Genomic DNA, 23,674 nt, shown 5'->3' with positions numbered 1-23,674 from the left:
TTTAAAAATAATACTAGGTTAAATTAGCGAATAAACATGACGCGAGATACAAATGATGTGAAAAAGTACAGTTTTGTACGACGTACGTTCTCATCAAGTTAGCAACAATGCTCGTAGCAGTTGTATAGCTTAATTACACAAGAGAATAATGATGCTGGGCAGCTGAGCTGCAATGATAAGCATTATTCACTGGGCGAAGCCACAGAGTACGTTCATCACGGTCCACAAAGAAGTAACTAGATTATTCTAGACAATAAATTCTGCATTTCTAGTTTATTTCGTTTAAACGTTCATATTTTTCTCTGAATTTTTGAAAGTGTCACTTACATTAGCGTAATTTGCTTTAATTATTTCAAGACATTTATTACTCACAATGATTTTATTACATTATAATAGTAATCATATATTATTTATGATACTTTTTAGCACAATGATAATTATATTTATATTCAATTATATTAATAGAGTTATCAATGTGTTTCAATTCTATTTTACGAGATATTAATTTGATCGCGATGGATTATTAGGCAACATTCGCGCGACAAAACGAATTATCATCGCTTTGTGTAATAAACGCGCTTAACAGGTGGTGGTCTTTTTAACGTATGGGGTAACAGGATAATGTTCTTATCCCGAGGATTATCTCCGGAAATGAGTTTCGGGCGAAGATTATGCCGCTTCCTGACTCCCTAGCGTACGATAAATTCGACGAAATAACAGGCTTGCGGCGCGTTCCTTGCGAAACTTGCACTCCTTTCCTTAGATCCACCTTTTCCAGCTAGCTATTTCAGAAGGGAGAGAAAAGGGGATAAACTCGTCCCTCAAGCATGGAAGATCGATGTTATAAGCCGAATTATTTGAACAAGCGTTCCAACTGATCACATAAAACAAATATATTAAATGTAATTGTTATTAAAAAAGTCATCTGCAGGATGAATATGATATTTCATTTCGTTTTTTTTTTTCTTATGTTTACGTAGTTAAATTATTGTGCAAATTTTATTTCGGTTGTTCCATTAAGATTTATTGATACGAAAAAAATATCATAAAAACTCGTAATTTATATAATTGATATAAGGGTATGCATATGTGTCATTGATACGGATGGAGGAAAATTATATTATATTTTTTAATAAATCGCTGATATCTCGCCTGATTCTACCTGATTCTACACCGTATCCCATCACTCGATGCTCAGAGAGAACTTTGATCGAACGCCCTATGCAAATTGCCCTACTTTCTCTTGCTTGTTCATTTAGCTTCACACCGTTTGCGTCAGCAACGTTGTTATTATTTTTTTTAAACTTCGCAAAGTCAACACGATATGACGTTGCAAAAGATTGATGATCGAGTAAAAGAAAGAGAGAGAGAGAGAGAGAGAGAGAGGGAAGGAGGGAGGAGTAAATTCTTTTTTTTTAAAGAGGATTTCAAAATATGCTTTAAAGGCATCGAAACTTATAAATTTAATTCTAGTCCAAGACTATTTTCCGCAGAACTTTATTTTCCCTCGAAAGTGCAGCGGTTCGTGCGACTTAAAAATTAACAGAGCGAAAGAAAGCTTTCAGTCGCGGTCGTTCGTTCTTTAGCTTTATAGAATTTTATATCGCAGAGACGTATTGATTTTACTTACCAGCAGCATAAAAAATAGATAATGAAGAGAGCGTTAAACGAAATAAAAAAAAGGCTAACGAGGAAAAGAGGAAATTAACTACGAATCTTCGCAGTCCACTTTCTATCTTGTATTCAATAAAAGTTACCCTTTTAAAGTCCTTTTTTACTGGAGATTGTAAAACTGCTTTTGATATATACGCGTGTTCTGACAATGAATATCTTTTTTAAAACTAATTATTTCATAAAGGCCCAGAAAGGCATTAAATGCAATATGTCAATTATCGAGATTAAATTAAAAGTTAGAATTATCTCATACGATATATTATTAAAGTAAAAAGGCATTAAAGAGACATTTAATATTTCTCTTTCGACAAGTATTTATTTTATAATTAAATTGATTATTTAATTATTTGTGATAATTGTTTTGAAAGCTCTTTCAGTCGGAAGAATGCGTCGTAACATTTCAACAACATTTGTTACGTAGTCGTTTATTTATTTTAGCAACTGACCTGATTACGGACGAGCGTCTTCTTGACAAAACAAATTTACAGATGCCGACAGCTATTTTTGCGGAATAACAAAATTTTCCCTTTATTCTCAGCGAGGCATAAAAGAGAGGCGCCGCTAAAGATTAATCAGTGGTTTCCATAAGACCTACTTTCCCGTTTCCGCTGTACAAAGTTCCACGGTCCTTCTACCTCGTTCCCTCCATTGAAAACTTTCATCCATTTATAAAATCTACCGTTGTTCACCGTGTGTGTGTGTGTGTGTGTGTATTCGTTTGAAGGGTCTCCCTACGACGACAGAAATTACTCGCTACTCGACGAACCAGCGAGTTGCATCAGTTTCTGGAAAGGGTAAACTGTTTCGCGGAAGATACATGCGCGACTATATATTTCTCCATATATGCGATGAGAAAAATCGATCGCGTAGAGATGCGAGCTCGCGTTCGAGGGGGGTTCGCGACACAGTATTTATCTTACCTTTTCCAGCAATGCCAATAAACATTCATCTACGTTCTGGCGATCAATTATTGACGCAGCTGTGAAAGGATGCTATTCGGCGTCGGGTTTGCTCTGCGTACCTTTCCTCTTTCTCCCCCTTTCCATTTTTTTTTTTTTTTTTTCATTCTAGCCACACCGCACTTCGCTCTCGTTTCAATTTCGTCGAAACGGGAGCATTGCCGTCCATGAAAGATTCATAATCCCGATATTTTGTTATCGTACATGTCTGCCTGCGCCGCGAATAAATCTCTCGCACGCTTCCAACGGAATTTCGCTTAAGGAAACCGATTCGCAGGATAGATCGTGCGAATGCGTCAGAGCAGGTTGTTTGCAGGAAATCTAAAGCCTTTAGAAATCGAAGTATTCCCATGGGAATATTGCCACGCGTATATACATACGTACGTATGGTTGCTTTCAGTTACAGTCAATATAGTCCATGGGTAGTCAATAAAAAAAGTCTCCGCTTATTCACATTTTCTATAAGTACATATGTGGCGAATGTTATATCGAAAAGGAAAAAAAGAAAAATTCCTACAATATTTTATAAATATTATATATAAATAATTTTAAAAAATAGATATATATATACATATATGTACATGTATATATTTAAAGAAAATATATATACATATATGTATATATATATTTTTTCTGAATTGTATTATGTTCCTTAGACGTTTCTCTCTCTTTTTTGTTATTTATTTTAGCATCCGTAAAGTAATCCCTGCGGGGTTGATATAACAATAATAGAGGAAAAGAGAAAAATAACACTTGACGAGAGAAAGAGAAAGAGAGAGAGAGAGATGTTCAATGATAACCCATTTTACGAAGCATTGATAACCCCGGGTATTCATGGGCGTGGTATAGACAGTCTGTTCTTTATGGTTGCTGCTCACGCTTCCCAGGTACGATTTCCATTAGTCTCAAAGCGGACTAGAAACTACCGACGAAATGATCGCGCCATAAATTATACCGCGAGCTTTAACGGCTTCTGATGCATCTACATAAAAAAAGCCGTGACGCTTTCACAAAGATAGAAACGGTGATAACATTTTCCGCGCGTAATTAAATTTTATTCTTCAATTTTTAACATTGTCAGAAAAAATAACACAATCATTAAATATATTACTCAATCTTTTCTTCAATGAGCGATATATTATGTTAATCATTAAAAAAAAAGAGATAGCAAAGTTAAGTTTTTTTACAGTATTATTAAAGAAATATTATTTCATCTTGGATATAAATAAAGAGAAGAATTTAATAATGCATTTCGATCAATCTCTAAAGAGTTGACTTTTTGTTTTTGCGAATCTCGTCGAAAGCTCCTCCTGTTATTCGTACCGTTGTCCTCTCGGCGCTGCTCGGCGCATTTACAAATCTTTCACGATGAAGTGCGCCACTCCGAGAGAGTGCACCCCGTGTCCGGGAGTAAAAGTAGCGGAACAGGCCGACTAGGAACGCCTGTGCTGCAAGGGAAGAAACAGAGTCCGTTTCATTCGCAACTATTCCACCTCCCCTCTCACATACGGATGCGGGAGAGTGATGCAGGATCCGCTTCCCCGGCAAGAGGGATGGAGGTCAGTTTGACCCAAATGCGGACTTGGTTGGCCGACAGCCAGCACGCCGTGTTCCCCGAACGTCCCTCCAAAACGTCGACGAGCACATAAGCGCGATAGATCCAGACTGATATTCCTTACTGATATTTTTCCGGCGGTATATAGCCGAATACGCGCGCGATATCAATTTTCGAAGCTGATAAGTTGATCCGGCTGTCACTCGTTTTCATTAACTTGCAGATCGCCCCTGGTCCTCCCTGTGTACCTCCGTGATTGACAAAGGGATGTGCGGTCGGATCAATGCTCAGCGGTCGAGACAAATTAAACGATTATTTTGCCATCACGGCAATGTAACACCATAATTAATCCATACTACAAGACAAAAAGATATTCAAGTATCGTTTAGCTCTAAAGCATGCAAAAATCTTTAGTTTGAAATATATGTGAATCCTGAAACTTCTCTCTCAGTGTATTTTTTTAAATACTAGAATAACCCAAGCGCGCGCCATTCTTTCGGTTTTGTATTAAAAAAATGATATTTAAAAAAAAATAATATAAAGTTTATTTAAACTCGACTCATATTTTTTTTACAGAAATCAGTTGATTAAAGCGTTAATTTACTAATTAAATTTTAAAATAAAAATATGTTGTAAAAATAAAAATAGTAATATGTTGTAAATAATATGTTATAATACCTTATTTTCGATTAATATCTTTGACAGAAATCAGCTGATAACTGTCAAAAATATTAATCGAGTTTAAAATATTATAACATATTATTTAAAACATATTATTATTTTAAATATTAATTAGCAAATTAATTATATTCTAGCTTACACATTTATATTTATATTGTGTATGTTATAATGCGAAATAATAAGATTATTCTAATATATGTATGTATTTTATTTGTTACAGCATTGCGATACACAGTACGATTCACGCGTCGTGTCGGGAGTGCCGTGTAAAGTGTCGCGCGTCGGGAGTGCCGTGTACAGTTTTGCATGTCGGAAGTGCCGTGTAAAGTGTCGGACAATCGTAATTATTCGTGTTTTCGCGAGTGTCGTGAGTGCTACGAAGGAGCAATGACGGTCGACCAAGAAAGGAGGAGGAGGCCCGGGGAGGCATCGGGCGACAGTGGAACAACTGTGAGGTATGTAAAATATGAAAACATTTTTTCTAAACTGCATTGTTTATGAGATATTCGACACACATATACATAATTTGAATATTTTGTTTTCAGATCAATGTGCTGTGTACTACAACTCCGTTATTGCATGTATCGGTGAGTGAGAAAAATTGTTTATTTTATAATATTTCTATAGCGGTAATGGGGGTGTATATAATATGTTGAAAATATTTAAATATATATAGTAACACGTTATATAATATCTTATTCGCGATTAATATTTTTTGACAAAAATCAGCTGGTAATTGTCAAAAATATTAATCGAATTAAAAATATTATAACATCCCTTTCTAAAAAAGGCATGTTAAGTCGATTCTCGCAAGTATTGTTGCATCTTTTCTGCGATGCTGATTGACTGTTTCGATTCGCATTGTGCGTTATATTCGCATCGAGAGGCTGTCATCGCGAGGATTAGTAGTTTAACAGTTTGTTCAAAATCAAATAAAATAAAATAATATGTTTTAAATAATATGTGTTATAATACTTTATCCGCGATTAATATTTTTTGACAGAAATCAGCTGATAACTGTCAAAAATATTAATCAAGTTTAAAGTATTATAATATATTATTTAAAACTAATATCATTATTTTATTTAATTTTATTTTCAACAAACTATCAAACTGCTAACTCTCGCGATGACAGCCTCTCGATGCTACAAATATAACGCACAACGCGAATCTTGACAGCCAATGAGCATCGCGGAAAAGCGACAACAATAAGCTTCGATATATGCAAGTATCGACTTTACATATCTTTTTTAGAAAAGGAAAAATAAAAATAAAAATAAATAAAAATTTTATTACCGTAAATTTATAATTTTCAGAAATTAGATATCAATATACATTTATAATATATAACATATTGTGTAATTTCGATGGATTTTTAAAAATGAAAAATATCAGAAACTAATATATATACATATATAAATACATGTATAAATATATATAAATTATCAAAATTTTATTTATATAAATATATATACATATATATATTATATATTATATTTATTATATTTATTATATTTATTATATTTACATATCTATATATATAGTTGAAATTTTTGTTTACTACCAGCGTACAAAAACTATCATTAAATTTCCAACTACTAACTGTCTACCTAAATAACTGAACATTTTTGTTGAAGTTTTTTTCTATATATGGGTGATTGGTTTACCAATCGTAGTTCGTTAAAAGCTTCGATTACAATCGCTTCGACTGTAAATAAACGTGAAAAAATCATAAAAAAGTATTATTTTCAAGTGACACGCGTGTCACTTTCTTTATCTCACTGACCTGTTTTTTTTTATACATGTAGGATATTTTATGTAATTACACAGTGATTTTGGGGACACTCTATATTTTTATTTTCTGATTTTCGACTTTATACTGCTTATCCTAAAAATATTATTTTCGTACATTTTTATCTTTCAAACTAAGCGGGTTATTTCGTTCTTTTAAAAAGAACAATATAGACATAATGATAAATATAAAATGTTACACGCGTGCGAAATTCGTCGGGATTTATGATTAATTCGGTCATATATTTTTCGCTCTCCTCGCTATCTTCACTCAGCACCGTTGTTGCCCCCTTTCGTGACCGCGAAGTTACATTCGTGCCAAAGCACATCGCCAAGATATATGGGGTGGTGCAAGGATGGTTCGCTCTCCTAACGAATCCCAATCTCGAATTACGACCGTTTCGGCAAACGATCGAACTTTCGCGTAGTAAACTAAATGCGCGGCCGGTCATCTGACAAAAGTATTGAAATTTTTACGGCACGAAAAGGGGGTGAGATAGAAAAGCGTAAGGTGGAATCTCTGCGCGCATATTCGTTTTTCTTTCACACTGAGTAGATATATATTTGTAACATACGTTTCGCGAAAAGTTACCCGCCGAAAGTGTCGCAAATGGAAGCCAACCGCGAAAAACTAAAGAACAAACTTTCGGTACATTTGCTTCTCAATTTGCCGTTAAATGATGCTTACGTAGGTTTGCAGGTTGTAATACAACACTTCTTTGTGAAAGAAGATTATAAAATATCTCTTAAACGTGAAATTAAAGTGTTTACTTTTTTTTTAAATCACTTGCTGGAATTTATTATTCGACTATTGCTACTACTGTCGCGACGACTTGGTGATAGTTTCAACTTCAAGTCGTTCGAGAATCGGCAAAAAGTAGCTGCGCTTTAAGAACCTAATCGTGTCGTGTAAAAGTGATTTTTTCGACGAGAAGAGAAAATGAATACAGATAATCAAGAGAATTATGATGATCCTCAATTTGTGAAAGTACTAGAGACCTGTTTGAAGATGGAAATTGAGGAAGCCAAGGAAAAGCTAAAGGGTAAATAAAATGTGTGGCGTAGTATTTCATAAATGCGACACAACGTGAAAGCAATTTGGGAGAAATAAACTTTTCGTGCAGTTATATTTGTTCTTCGATCTTTCTTTTCTGTGTTTTACTGTTTGTAAAATAATATTATCGATTATTCTCCTAGCTAACACGAAGGAAATAGAAAAACGAAAAATAGTGATACGCACTGAACTCAATAAAAGAAAAGAGCTTAAAACCAAGGTATCACAGATGGATAGAATTAACACAACATTGAATGAGACTTTAACAAAGTATGTTAAATAATTATCTATTTCGCTATATATTATATTATATAATATTTTTATATCGAACTCGTCATATATTGAAACTTCGTCGTTTTATACAGATTAAACACAAGCATTGGCGAAACCTCGGAGACTCTTGAAATGATGAAAGCAAATATTGATGATCAATACAAACTGAATCAAATAAGAACGCAAGAGTATCAAAATATCGTTGCCGAATACAAGGAAAAATGGTTTATTTATCGAGTTAGTAGCGAGTATCGATAATCATATAAAATTTTAGAATTTTTTAAATAATAATTAAAAGAAATTGATTTACAAAGCTCTTTTTCTCTGTTTCTCTTTCTCATAGAATATGTATGAGGAATTTCCATTGGCAAAAAGCAGAAATGCTGCCAAGATCAATTTACAGAAACTCAAAATAGAATACATGGTCATGGATTATAAGAAAATACAGATGATCAAGATTATTAAGCAGAGACAACGTATCGACTGGATTCGCACACGTTGTAAGATAATTGAATTCGCTACCGTGATGGTGGAACAGTCGAAATTGGAGAAAAAGTTAATGAACCTGAAAGTAAATGTGGATAGCTATAGAAGAGAATTACAATCGATAGAAATGGAGGTCTATATTTTAAATTAGTTTTAAATTAGAGTTTATATACAATATATATATATATATATATATATATATATATATATATGTATATATATACTCTCTCTTTCTTTTCTCTTATATCCGTGAAATTTAATTTATCGACTTTGTAGCTGCAAGTATTACGTAATAAAGAAGAGGATCAGAAAAAATTGAGGAAACAGAAAGTGCTTAACATGGGACCGCCGAAGATTAATCATGTACCATATCGAGAAATGTATTCTTCAAATCAAATACATTCGAAAATGCAGCATCAGTGGACTCGCGAAACTTTCGATGGTGAAAACTAATTTTATATACACTTTCCATAAAACAAAGACTTTCATCAATATACATATTATAATAAGAATCTCTGTATATTATATCTGTCTATTTTTTAGATAATATATCCATCAATACCTTGATCTTAGAAGAATTATGCATAAACGAGGACACTGCAACGTCGCCTGAAATAATAGATGTAGAAACAATACACGACAATGATTTTAAACGTACTGTAGTCCAAGTGGAAAAATCGTCTAATACAAAAAATACTAATACAAAAAATACTATCGCTACTGAAAAAACTGAGACGAGCATCGCTGCGGTAGCACCAGATGCAGAGACAAGGGTTGAAAAAGCGAACAACGATATGACAACAGATAACGATACAAATATGAAAGATATCAATCAGGAAGAGATACAGATATTGCAAGAATCTATTAAAATGCAACCGAGTTGCTGTACAAAAAAGAACCCGGTCAAGCATAGCGCCACCACGAATATACAAGATGAAATTCAAGCAAAAAGAATTCGATTTCAAGTAGAGAATAGTAATGACAGCAGCAGTAAAATAATTGCTCCTCAGCCGATGAATGTTGTCAAAGAAGTGAATTCAAAATCATCATTGTCTGTTCCGAAAATTGTAAACATAGAAACGGTGCATTACAATATTGTACCGATATCGACACCCGTTCATCGTCCAAGCAGTCCAAGTATCATCTCAAACAATATATTTTCTCCGATGCATGTCGAATGTTGCGACAGCATAAGTTCCTTCGATCAGGATTTCATGTCAAAAGGTTGTCATACCCGCAGGCTATTCATTTTTCATTACATTTTTATACTGCAAAATTAGACATATATATTTACCTCGTAATATATTACTCCATTTTATTTATACGCTTTTAAATATAAATAATTTGATATTTTTTGTACTTTTTACAGTTTAATGCAAATATTACATACATTTAATTGCATACATTAAATTTGCGTACAGAGGTAATTTTGTAATAAACTTTATCACAGGTGCTTTATCATCATACGAGGGATCGCTGTGTAATTATAGATTATCTCCGACTTCCGACATATCAGCCATATATACCAACAAGGATATGCAGATGGGTTCTCCTCCAAAATGCACTACGCAACAAAATAATAAAAATCAGTCCGACGGCAATGCATCATGTATTAAAATTATTTTATTTCAAATATTCAACATATAATTAATTACACGATTTTAAAATTCTAATTTATAATTTTATTTTTTTTCAGCATTCACATTTAGTAACTTTATAAAAAAGACGAAAGATAACTTTACTTTATTTTGAACAAAAAAAAAAGGAAGAAGAGATTATTTACCAGTTGAGTATGTAATCTAATATAATTTCAATAATATGTGTCAAAAAATGTTATATATATATATATATATATATATATATATTCTTAATTTAGTTCTATTATACAGTCAAGCAAAATATTAATTTTATTATTCTACTTCTAATTGTGAAAACAAAAAAAATTTTCAGAATTTTCGTTTACTAACTTTATAAAACAGACGAAAGATAACTTTTCTTTTGAAGAAGAAAAAAGAGATTATTCAGCAGTCGAGTCTTATATAATTCAATATAATTTGTATTCTACATTAATTAAGTTCTATTACACATTAATCAAACAAAACATTAATTTTATTATTCTATTTTTAATTATAAAAACAAGAAAATTTTTTAGTATTTCCGTTTAGTAACGTTATAAAACAGACGAAAACTAACTTTACTTTATTTTGTAGAAAAAAAGAAAGAGATTAGTATTTTGATTCAATAATTTGAATCTTATATATATAATTCAATATAATTTCAATATTATGTATTAAAAAATTTTATATATATTCTATGTTAATTAAGTTCTTTACATTATACATTAATCAAACAAAATTTAAATTTTATAATTGTAATTTCAATTGTAAAAACAAAATAAAAAAATAAAATAATATAATGTACTTAAATCTAAAACATTCATTTAAATTTTTGTATTATTTGCTTAATATTACTCGAAATGGTCGGATTATTATGCAAGTGAAGAGTTAACAATTTCTATATGCTCGCAAAGTTAACAACATTTATGTAATCTCAAGATAATTTTAGTTTCTTACAAGAGGTTAAAATGGCTAATATGCATCCTGTATAGCGGGTAGATATCAACTGCGACAACTTTGCGGCGTATATTAAATAAATGGTTGCTCACTGAGTCGTGATTATGTACTTTCCACGAGTTTTGGTCTCTCTTATGCATGTACCGAGCCCCGCAAATTCGGCTCTCGCAATTTTGCTAGAGAGCATCGAGCAAGTTACCGTCGTTTATTTCCGCGGAGAGCAACAAGACGGGAGAAAAAATAAAAGAGAAAAAGGAAGAGATTTCTCTTACATTCTCTCTTTTTCTCTCTCTCTCTCCCTCCTTGTGCAAGTGGTGAAAAAAAAAAGAACAAATACTTAATTTTGAAAAAAATAACTTTGTTATAATCCTGCTTTCTACACCTATTTTGCAGAATATTGCGACTTGTAATCACGCTGTGAACGATAATATCCCGCAGTTGCTCTCTTTACAAGCTTTCTTTTTAATTATTTCCGGAATTCTCATTATGCTTCCGTATGATATTCCCGCGGCACGCAAGTTTCGTTTTATCTATATAATAGAATGTTAATTTTAGAACAGAGAAAGAAATGCCAAATCTTATTACTTATATACATATACTGTTACATCTTTTATATACCTTACATATATTTACTTTTGTAAAATATTCGTAGCAGCAATCAATGTTTGTCTCGTATTATAGGAATTGCTTAATTTTATTTAGATTCATGTTTGAACGTTCAAAAATTATTTCTGTATATGAATGACATCTAATTGAAGAAAGAACGAAATATTCGGGAATGTAAAATTGCTCTCCACAATTAAATGGATATGTTGCCAATCCTTCTTCGATAATAATCGGTGGAAAAAATATCAAGAGCACGCGATATATAAGGTATAACTTCTTAATCCACCTCTTCATTCTCCGCCTCACATTTAATCACATCAGCCGGCGTAATTGATATAAATTAACTCGCTCGCTCGAGCGTTTCATTTGCAAGGAGGAAGAATACGAAAGTTTGTTATTACCTGTCGTAACTTTGGCGGGCCGCCTTCCCTTCCGCGAGGAACACGGAGGCTTCTAGCCGAGAGAAATTGTGTCCTTTTATAACCCAATGTAACGGTAGGAGGCCGACTATCAAGCTATTTTATTTCAAAAGTTTCGCATTGAAGTACGAGGAAGATAAATGGGACATTTAATCCCGCAATCGTCGAACCAATGTCTTCCGCCTCGTGAGAGAACTTTAATCGATAATATTATTCAGAAATTTCTTAGTCAGAAGTTTCACTTCGAATATGTGCTTATTTTACACTTTTTACATAAATATTAGAACAACACAAGCGCGCGCCATTCTTCGGTTTTATGTTTAAAAAAATGATATTTTTTCAAAAATAATATAAAGTTTGTTTAAACACAATTAATATTTTTTCACAGAAATTATAGCTGATTAAAGCGTTAGTTTGATAATTAAATTTTAAAATAATAATATGTTAAAAAATTAAAATAGTAATATGTTGTAAATAATATGTTATAATATCTTATTCTCGATTAATATTTTTTGACACAAATCAGTTGATAACTACCAAAAATATTAATCGAGTTTAAAGTATTATAACATATTATTTAAAACATATTATTATTTTATAATTTTTATAACACATTATTATTTTAAAAATTAATTAGCAAATTAATGCTTTAATCAGCTGATTTCTGTCAAAAAATATTAATAAAGCGAAAATTTACTAATTAAATATTCTAGCTTACATATTTATATTTATATTGTGTATGTTATAATGCGAAATAATAAGATTATTCTAATATATGTATGTATTTTATTTGTTACAGGTAGCATGCGATACACAGTGCGATTCACGCGTCGTGTCGGGAGTGCCGTGTTAAGTTTCGCGTGTCGAGAGTGCCGCGTAAAGTGTCGAACAATCTTAATTATTCATGTTTTCGCGAATATCGTGAGTGCTACGACGGATCAAGAGAGGAGGAGGAGGCCCGGGGAGGCATCGGGCGACATCGGGGCAACTGTGAGGTATGTAAAATAAAACATTTTTTCTAACTTGCATTGTTTATGAGATATTCGACACACATATACATAATTTGAATATTTTGTTTTCAGATCAATGTCCTGTGTACAACTCCGCTATTACACGTATCGGTGAGTGAGAAATTGTTTAATGTATAACATTTCTATGGCGGTAATGGGGCGGTAATATAATATGTTGAAAATATTAAAATAGTAATGTGTTTGAAATAATATATTATAATATCTTACCCGCGATTAATATTTTTTTACAAAAATCAACTGATAATTATCAAAAATATTAATCATAAATAAATTATTAAATATATAATACATATAACATAAATATATTAGAAATTATTAAATTAAAAAAATATTAAGTATCGACTTTACATATCTTTTTTAGAAAAGGATATATTATATAGTATTATTCTTGTTACATATTTCATATATCAAATATTGTAATATGTATAACTTATTACAAGAATGTTATTATTAATTTTATTATATTTTATTATGTTTACATAAGAGAAAAGAAACAAGATTTAATCAAGGAAATAGTTGTGCAGATTTATTAAATGCAATATAAATTATTAAGTGCAATTAAATAAGCAAGAAATTATTTTCGATTAGACAAATATTATATATCTTTTCTACATATATTTAAAAATTGCTTCTCTCGTCTGATTTTGATGTCACACGAAAGCTTTACGGCTTTTCTTTGGCCCATACGTAGTTGAGCCTTATGGATACGTGACCAGAATATATTGCTTGTGCCCCGGCCAAAAGATAACTCACCACCATTTTTTAAGCAATCCTTTTCTTCCCGGCGAAATTGTTACTCCGCCGAAAGTGGAAACTTAACACACTCGATATATGTAAATATATTAACTCTGCACCGCGTATTTTACTCTCAACGAGAGGAATTTGCTTCTTGCGCGATTGAATGTCAACGGGCGCGTTTACGTATCACGTAGTGCTTCTTATGCCATGGATCGTAATTTAGGTCGTTAATTACTCCACGAGAGAGCACGAGCTAATGGTATCTTTATATAATTTGTTTGCCTGTAAAGGTGAATGCGTAATGCTATCGCTTATACGTCGATTAAGCGTCAAATAATTAAACTAAATGACAAGATTTGATTTGAATCGCACAGATAAGATAAATTTTATTTTAATTACATCAATTTTTAACAATATTCCACCTTGATTTTTTTAAATAAAAGGCTGAAATATATAACGGGTGCAATATTTGTTGTACGTAATAGAGAGAATGCTGCAAACTCTCTGAAATCTTATGCGCTTTGTATCGTGCAGAAATCTTATATAAAAATGTGAGGATACGAATGAAGCTTCAGCATCGGAGAGTTAATTCTATTAGGTATTCACGACCTTCAATCCGTTTTTATTCTCTCACAGCGATTACTTTGCCCAAGGATTACTTCATAAACGCGAGTCAGACCCTAATATCGATCAGCGAGAGACATCTCGAGGCAAATGAGAACAGAAACATTTTCATTCCGCGTCCGCAATAAAAAGTCCATTGTTACTCGCGCGAAATAAAGGGACGTTCACGTTGCCAGAAGTAATTTCCTGTCCGCGTTGTACCGTGTGTACGCGCCGTATATAAACGCATCTCATAACTTGGGTTAATTACGCCAAACACACACGCGGGGTCCCGTGTTTTGGAAAGGGTTGGTTGGTTGGTTTGGTTGGTTGGTTGGTTGGTTGGTTGCTTTTGCCCAAAGCGCTACCGAGGCGAGAAGGGTAAGAGGCAGCCCCTCTCGGATACACGCGGGGGAGATTTAGTCGAAAACCCCTGGCAGATTAAACGACTACGACGTCGCTGATGGTCTCGCCGGGGCATTCAGTAAATTCCGGCAGCCATGCAAACGACCGTCGTGTATTTCGGCAAGCGTTTTACTGCGTGCACGTGCTGGCGAGGACTCTCTCGGTTATCTTGGAGGTGAAGACTCGGTCGGGGGATTTACTCGAAACCCTTCTCAAATGCCGTACGCACCTGCTTAAATTGTAATTGACAGTTGGACGCGCGCGTTTTGCTCGCGGACCGTTTTCGAGAAACTGAACAATGACAGCGGAAATTTAATTAGACACCTGTTCTCCTTTCCAAAGAAACTTTTGGATCGGTAAGATTAAGTATCTTCGTCGCAACGCGTTGAATTTAAAATCGCACCCTACATCCATTTGTTATCGCTGTCAAACCGCAGCTCCAAGAAGAGAACTATATCTATATTGAGATACTTAATACAAAATTATTTCAAAAATACCCCTTTGGAGGGATATTTTTCTCTAAAGTTAAAATTAATTTTTCTTCCATATTTAAACAACGATAATTTACGTAAATCGAGAAGAATTTGTATGAATCATTTTGACGTGGTGATTGGCATCTTCAACGAAAGTTTGTGTGCCGAGAAAGAGAAATAAATCGTGCAAAATTAGACGACGTCGAGAGAAAAGGTGGACACGTACGGACTAAGGAACGAATCCGTTTTTTGCCGTCGAATCGTCCGCTCGAACTGCTCTATTTTATCACGATCTGTCGATAACAGGCAGGTCTGACTAAGGGGAGCGTCCCTTGTCTCTTATACGTATAGGATCATCTTGTCGGGCACGTCGTAGATTCTCGCGAAATGAAGTGGCTGCTGTACGCGCCAGCTCCGATCGATTTTTTCGTCATATGACGATATAAACCGCTACGTCAAATAATTTTTTCTCCTTTTTTCGCGAATTTACGATTTATATATCGTTAGTCCGGCAGATTTTATCTGGCAGATTTTCACGCAATTCAAGATGCAGTTATACACACGCGAATTGATGCAATATATCATAATTGAATGCGAATTGAAGCTGTAATGTGTAAACGAAATTAGCGCTAAATATTCGTAAATAAATAACAGAATTCCTATCATATTTGTGAGTCAATTAGCAGAATCGATATTGCAGCTTTCGATCTGCTGCAATCAATTTATCGCAACAATATTGCATTGCGATGCACAATAGTTAAATATTTTCAATCCATCACGAAATATTTTTATTAACGATTCGCATGATTTTCAGATTTTTTTTCGTTGGTGAAAACGTGATATTGAGCGAAATATTTATCGATATTGTTAGTTCTTGTCATCAAATTGACAAAGAAAGATTAATTTTTTGTTTTAGGAAAACGTTTCTTTGTTAATTTTAATAAACGCAATTTATTTGCGATTGTTATATTTTATGAAACTTATTTACATGATACGGTTTTGATACAAAGAATCTTTTATAGAAAAATAAGATATTTATTTTGCATCAATTTATTACTGTGTTTTACAAATTGTTATTTTCACAAATTATATTTATACGGAAATATAAATTTGTCCACACACACACACACACGCACACGCATAATAAAAGTTATATTAAATTATTGCCATAAATATTATCTCGCACATAGATATTACGAGACTACGAGTGAATTATTTTACAATAAAGCAGCTTTTATTTTTATTTAAAAAAGCGTGCTTTTAAAGGGGGTTTAGGAGGTTGACAAAATACATAATTTTTAGAATTTTTTTTCTCAGCTAAAATAAAACCAATTAATTCCAAATTTTAGGCACAGTTTATTATACATTTAAATTATGTAAAATAATTTTTTTATTAAAAAATATTGAAGTTTTATTTAAAAAATAAAGCTATATTGATAGCGCCGCCCATTTTTCACTGTGTACAACCTAGCGATCATAATTTTTGTCTGAAACAAAAAAACCAATTCATTTCTTTAATGTTATATTATTACCTTCTATTTAAACTAAAATATTTTTGAGAAAAGTTAAATTAGATTATTTTTTTTGTAAAGAAAAGTCGCAATTTTTTCGTGAAAATTGTAACTTCTTTTTTTAAAGTTGTAAAATTTTTTCAATTTTTGCTTTTCTTTTAATTTTTTTAGTTTAAATAGAAGGTAATAATATAACATTAAAGAAATGAATTGGTTTTTTAATTTCAGACAAAAATTATGATCGCTAGGTTGTACACAGTGAATAATGGGCGCTATCAATATAGCTTTATTTTTTAAATAAAACTTTAATATTTTTTAATAAAAAAATTATTTTACATAATTTAAATGTATAATAAACTGTGCCTAAAATTTGGAATTAATTGGTTTTATTTTAGCTGAGAAAAAAAATTCTAAAAATTATGTATTTTTCAGCCTCCTAAACCAGGTTCCTCCCTTAAATCTCTATAATCTCTCTATAACATTTATATCTCTATAATCAATTTTATTATTGTAATTGCAAATATATTCTCTCTCGGTAATGAATTGCAATCTCTTTTCCCGATTGTGGTTCACGATCTCGGCTTTAAAAATTTAAAACATTTTAAATTAAAAATTTAAATCCATACGCATATACGCATTATCGAAAGATTTGAAATTTCACGGTGTAACACTCTCGTATATACATCCGCGTATAATATCGAGAAAGAAGAGAGCATCCCTCCCTTTGAAAACAGCTATGCTGTAATATCACTCTTGTAACGTTACACTGGAATTTCATTCCGTCTTTACGCGCTACGCAACTGCATCGCAGCGACTGATTCGTACGATGGAGGAAGAAAGTATAGAGAGGTCGGCGTTTATATAACGAAGTAGAAATTCCTGCCCGTGCCGGCCTTTGCCGGCAAATCGCGCGTTTCGAAGCCGCCTGATGCCAGAGAACAGATCGGAATAGATCAATTACCGTGCTAGAGCATTTCGATAAATTGGGAATTGAGAGACCAAAATACTCGTGGTTGCGAATTAAACGCGGACGTTTCATTTGGCCTCTCTCACATATACGCAAATGCATTCGCGTCAGTTCACTCGCGAAAAATATTTTAATTAAAGCGTAGAAGAGAATAAAATATGTGCAAATATATAGCTTTATTTATAAAGCGTTAATGCGAGCAGTAAGCTCTGGTACGTGTATATGAAACCAATGAACGCGCACGTTTTAATAAAATTTTAAGCTATTTAAAATTATTTAATTTATCCAATTGTGGGAAATTTTTTTTTCAATTTTACTAACTGTAACTTTTTTTTTAACAATCCATATATCATTGTGAGTCATTTGACGCGATGAGAGACAGACATTTCGAAATGAGATTGCGGGATTTAATGTGCGCGCCTCTCTCGGATTTCTCGGATTTCATTTCGACTGACTTCAATGATCTCCTCCGGTCCATCCGGTTATCGCGTTAGCTCGTCAAGTGGATGATATGCATTTATCGGCGCCCCTTCGGGCGGGGGCAAAACTGCTGGAGGGCAAAAGAGTTTCACTCACGCGAGCACGGACGCGTCTCGTCGCTTCCATCCCCGCAGTCGTCGACAACGTTGCAGACTTTGTTGAGGGCGACGCAGTGTCCGTTGGTGCACTGAAACTCGCTCTGCCGGCAGGAAAGCACCGTGGTTGCCGTGAGGATGCAGGTGCAAACGAGCCAATGCATGTCTGAAACATCAGAAAAGTTGCGAGGTTCAGTGACGTGGAAAACTTTCGCGCACTTTGCGACTTTAGGCCGAATATTTGTTTTATACCGCTTGAACGAGTTATTACGACTGTTTTGCAATCACCCAAATAGCATCCTTGTCTCTTTATGTGTACAAATCTCTTATTTTATATGACGTATATTTTATCTTATATTTATTTATGTTCAACTTACAATGGAATGTGATATCAATAATCGATCGATATCGGAATATATGACCCGTCAGATATTTTTGATTAAATAATTTTTTTCCGTGAAAATATTTGCTCGCCCATAAGTACATAATGGTGTTTGAATTTTATGAGCAAACAGCTAAGCGAATCGGAGGATCAAAAGTCAGCAGGACGAGAGTATATTTACACAAAGATTCAGGAGAACTGAATCGATTTTCGACATGCAAATAATGTATCCAATAATATATCTCTTTATTCTGCAGTATGGAGAAAAAGAAAAGAGACGTGTTATCTGAAACGATTAATCGACTTTAAAAATAAAACAAATTCTCTTTTCAACTCAATAATCATTTTTATGTGAAAATTCGCGTATTAGCTGTAGTAATTAAAAAAGACTATATACGTATCTTGTGTAATTTGGATAGCTTATTGTTTCATTAAAATGTTTTTCTTTAAGCTGAAACAAATTTAATTTGTTAACGTTATGAAATCCTATGAGAAAATGGATACTGGAAAAAGATAATAGAACGTCTTATTTATTGAACTAAATTCAACTCACTCTCGTATCATCGAACTCGAGCTTCACATACGGTTTCGTCTGGGATTAACAGAGTTACTACTACACTACTACTACTACTACTACTACTAACGTAAAAATATTATTGTTTGCGGCGATAAAGTTTCATAACAACGTGAACGCGCAAGTTAGTCCTCAAAGTTAAATCGAACAGGAACACGAAGGCTATCGGGCCACGTTCTCTCGATTTCCGGCGTCGCCTGAAAGCGTCGACGTCGTTCACCCAATTGAGATGAAACTTTTGCCATTCTCGACTCTCCAATGCTCTCTCTGTCGTCTCGTTTTTGTTTTTTTCCTTAAAACTGGTAAAACTAAGGTCAGATCGAACACGCGCTGCTCGATTTCGCTAATTATGATGTTATAAGAGCGAATTTTGCAGTTTTTAAATTGCGATTTCATTCGTTTCTACAAATGTCTAATAATACAATAATGAGAAAAGTAGCGTTTCTCTCAATAAATCGCTCATTTTGTAATAACTGAATTAAAAATTTTTTAATTTAAAAACTTTTTCACATCTCCGAGATAGAGTAATATTCAACTTGTTATAATTTTGTGTAAATATAAAATGTGAAGACAGAAATGTAAAATAAAGGATGTAAAATATTATCTTTAAATAGTACAAGATAAATATTTACTAGAGAGAGGATATTCTCAGCCAATGTATATTTCATCATGCACTTCCTCTCTATCTCAAAGTCCGTATAATAATGTTATCACATTTTTCGAGCAGATTTCGAGAGATGTGCATTTTTCTTTCCCGGTTTGATCGGTTCGATGCGTAGCCGACTGCAATCCCAGTCATTGCAGAAAGAAAATATACAAGTACAGAGTAAGAGAAAGAGACACTTTGGTATTCATGGAATTACGAAGACTAAGGTGAAGGGAAATCGGACGGATGTGCAGGGAAAAAAGAAAGTTATTCGTTGCGGCGCTGTGGTATACATTCTCGCCTCCTCTTTCTTCTCCTCCTCGTTTCGTCGCTGCTCCGAGAGCAGCTACGTTGGATAAGTTTAAATATCGGAAAATATGCAGAGCAGTTCTCTCCTAGAAAAAAAGCTGGGGAAAAGTTTCGCGAATGTCGACCGGTAAAGAGACGACCCATCTCCTACTTTGACTCCGAGTGCTTTAAATCGCCTTTGCATTATAATCACGGAGAGAGACATCCGCAGAGAGAGGAATCTGCGCGAATCTTAGATGTATTTTATTGCACGCGGTTTGTTAAGCGCAATATACATGATATAATGCAGAGTTTACCTTATAAAACCTTTCATATTCTCTCTGTTAGCTTTCTTCGTTTCTAATAACAGTTTTTTTTTTTACATTTCACGCTTAAGGGTTCTCCAAAGATATTGAATTCTAATAATTTTTTTCGAGTATTTCAGTTAAATAATTAAATGTTTAAAAAATTATAAGCAATATTCTAGATAAATCCCATTTGAATATTTTCCATTTATACGGCCGGAAACACAATAAACATTTTTAATAAAGTCTCGACTACTGAAACTGTCATCTCTCGGCGCTAAATCGAGATTATTGCTGCCCGAGTTTCGCGAGTTTATGTCGCATATGTGTCACCAACCTTACGTACGTCAAGCGTTATATGGGCGATCAGAGACGGAAAATCCTCAAGATATCTCCGAGACATTGCGTCGAATATTCGGGCGTTTAATGCGAGACTCGAGCTTCCGCTGCGTCAGCCCTCGCCTTCGCGGATATCGGCTCTTTTATCCCTTCAGCCTCCAATTCCGCGAGCGGATCCACGAGGCATTCTACGTGCCATCCTTCTCACCGAATTTTCCAAATTTCCGGCAAATTTCTATAAATACCTCGTCAGAGTTTAGACAGAATTAATCTCTTAATAGAGGAGCACGTGTGTGCCTGGATAATATAAATATATTTAACAATGATAAAACTGTTGAGCAATCCATTAGGTTAAATTTCAAATTATTGTTATTGTTGTGATTCTATATTAAATCTATATGTATATTATGTTGATACGTCTTGTAATTTTGAAGAGAGAGAGAGAGAGAGAGAGAGAGAGAGAGAGAGAGAGAGAGAGAGAGAAAGGTGCATTTATTACGCGCTCTGGGATAAATTCCCTCAGGCGCCAAAATTAGTACACAAAATATGATATTAATACATTGATAATTAATTATAAGATCAAATTGAGACAGAAAAAATAATAATAAAATATGAAAATATGCTAACAAACAAAATATATGCATAAAGTATATGATTAACCGTAAATGTATATGCATTGTATGTTTACAGTTAAAATAAGAGAGAGAGAGAGAGAGAGAAAGAAAGAGATTTTTTAAATGAACAAGTACATAAATAAATAATGTTTTAAGCAAATAAAAATAACTCACTGAAGTTAACTGATCAATAATTAATCTTATCTTTTTACGTTTAATTAATAACCTTTGGTAATTTTGGTAATTCTTATTAATTTTATAGAAATATTTTTAAAAAATTATAATCGCATACCTTTAATTTCTAAAATAACAAATCAATTATATTACATAACACTGTCTGATAAATATAGTCAAACAATGTTTAATACTAACATATGAAAAAAATAAATGTCAAAAAATGTATTTGACTTGATAATATAATTAGATGTTAGAGATGTTAGCGAAACATTTGTACATTTGTACACTATTTTTCACGCAAGAAATGATGGCGACATTTCACAGCCTTATAGTATTTAATTCATATGTATTTGTGCTCATCAGCTATCTATTTAATTGACGTATGTTCGATAATGTTTACTGACTTGGCCCAATTGATTGCGCACGAATTAATTATCTGCGGAATTAATCGCTTATCTAACAGTAAGACAGTGTTAATTAATTTGAGTGACTTGTAGAATCACAGAGGATGCGACTAAGTTTTTTTAGCCAGTTAAATGTCATCAGTTAAATTTTAAAAGACAAGATTATTGATTATTATTGATTAGCTGGTTTGATCAGTTAACTTTTATAGATCATTTTGTATCTGCTTAGAATAATATTCTTTAACTATTGACGATGAGTGAAGGAAAATGTAATTCACGATCGAATTTATTCGATTTGCGAATGTAAATGTAACATTGCATATGTTCGGGTCAGTCAATATTACCTTTCGTTGAAAAAATATATGGTCGTACAATTTACATAAACAGCGGGTTACTATCGGGGCTGTTTTAGTGATGCAAACGATGCTAATGGGCGAGGGAATAAAAATCGAGAACTTCCCAAAAGCAGTTAGTCATTCTTTAAAATGGCACTCGGCAGTAGCATACTAAATTAAATGCAACAAAGTTTTATGAATTAAATAATTCCTCTGTTCTCATATTAATTCGTCACCGTCTTGACAAATATCTGTGGAATAAAAATTCTAAACTCTCTTTTATGAGTATATTATTGAAAAAACAAGATATTTGTTTAAAAAAATTATAAAATGTTTACAAATTCTATTTTTATATGTATAATACAATATATAACACAATGTTTGCATATGCAGTATTAAATGTATATTATATATATATATATATATATATAATATTTTTTTTAAACTATAATAACTATAACCATAATTATAAAATTATATAACTTATATCTCTTCCTACTCAAGGATTTGTTTCAAATCTACTTTCTTATACTTGGTCTTCTGTTAAATGTTTGTCTTCAGTTGAATATTTATCTTGGTTAAAAATACTATCCAGCGAGTCGATTTCCTTTATTTCTTTTATTTCTTTATCGACTTAGGTCTTATTCATAATAAAGAAAAGCTCCTAAAATACATTCTAATATCGTAATTCAAAGAAAGTAAATAAAATCGGATAAAATATTAAGATAAACAGGTCGACCGAATAAAAAAACTTTTCGAAAGTTTTATATAGCTTCTGAAAGAAATAATAATCGATCGATAGTCTTGTTTCTTATTTTCGCGTATCTGTAAAATACCATGAATTATATTCCTTGCCTTTTTAAAAAAATATAGATGCAGATCATAAATTAACTGAATTTGAAATTATGGATGAGTTAAAGTTGGATGAATTAAATATTTTGTTTTTGTTTTTAAGTTTTATCGATGCTGAGCTTAATATTTTTATCTTTCTCTCTTGACTTTTATTTAATTTATTTCTACTCTTTTTTTAACTGAATCAAATCTTTAAATAAATTATAATGTTTTATAATTTAATAAATATAGTGATATTTCGAACAATATTTACGTACAATATTTTTTAGGATTAAGAAACTGTACAATGTTAATAATATAATCTACCTTTTTAATATTTACGTAAAGAGAGCTTGAAATAAAATCGCAAGCATTTTAAAGGCATCGAAATAAGCAAACGATTAC

The 23,674-nt window shown here is 32.7% G+C and overlaps 2 protein-coding genes and 1 long non-coding RNA gene across 11 annotated transcripts in view; 2 read left to right on the top strand and 1 right to left on the bottom strand.

The window, feature by feature from the left end:
- The window catches only part of LOC145943116 (uncharacterized), a 240,043-nt gene that overhangs the window by 32,135 nt on the left and 184,234 nt on the right, over positions 1-23,674 (top strand). The window contains exons 2-5 of one of the 2 annotated variants that reach the window (XR_014426481.1): positions 5,090-5,324; positions 5,415-5,456; positions 12,871-13,066; positions 13,154-13,192. This is a non-coding gene — a long non-coding RNA (uncharacterized LOC145943116). The remainder of the gene's footprint in view (positions 1-5,089; positions 5,325-5,414; positions 5,457-12,870; positions 13,067-13,153; positions 13,193-23,674) is intronic. The other variant, XR_014426482.1, reaches the window with a different exon arrangement.
- Positions 1-23,674, bottom strand: part of LOC145943103 (uncharacterized) — a 155,245-nt gene that overhangs the window by 31,162 nt on the left and 100,409 nt on the right. For all 8 annotated transcript variants that reach the window (XM_083050474.1, XM_083050473.1, XM_083050475.1 and 5 more), the window contains one exon: positions 18,376-18,540. In XM_083050474.1, the coding sequence (XP_082906600.1) occupies positions 18,376-18,540 (165 nt within the window). The remainder of the gene's footprint in view (positions 1-18,375; positions 18,541-23,674) is intronic.
- Positions 7,499-10,384, top strand: LOC145942683 (uncharacterized). Its single transcript, XM_083049631.1, has 8 exons — positions 7,499-7,703; positions 7,858-7,984; positions 8,080-8,224; positions 8,331-8,606; positions 8,750-8,915; positions 9,017-9,697; positions 9,924-10,082; positions 10,170-10,384. The coding sequence occupies exons 1-8, from the start codon at positions 7,601-7,603 to the stop codon at positions 10,223-10,225; spliced, it is 1,713 nt and encodes a 570-aa protein (XP_082905757.1). The 5' UTR covers positions 7,499-7,600; the 3' UTR covers positions 10,226-10,384.

This window comes from Prenolepis imparis, unplaced genomic scaffold (assembly GCF_030444845.1).
Source record: "Prenolepis imparis isolate NDT839.2.m4 unplaced genomic scaffold, iyPreImpa1.0 SCAF_11, whole genome shotgun sequence".
Classification (NCBI taxonomy): domain Eukaryota; kingdom Metazoa; phylum Arthropoda; class Insecta; order Hymenoptera; family Formicidae; genus Prenolepis; species Prenolepis imparis.
This window is presented reverse-complemented; position numbering and strand designations above follow the sequence as displayed.

Coding starts and splice junctions, on each gene's coding strand:
- LOC145942683 (XM_083049631.1), top strand. CDS start 7,601: ATGAATACAGATAATCAAGAGAATTATGATGATCCTCAATTTGTGAAA. Junction 7,704..7,857: donor AGCCAAGGAAAAGCTAAAGG/GTAAATAAAATG, acceptor TTATTCTCCTAG/CTAACACGAAGGAAATAGAA. Junction 10,083..10,169: donor GTCCGACGGCAATGCATCAT/GTATTAAAATTA, acceptor ATTTTTTTTCAG/CATTCACATTTAGTAACTTT.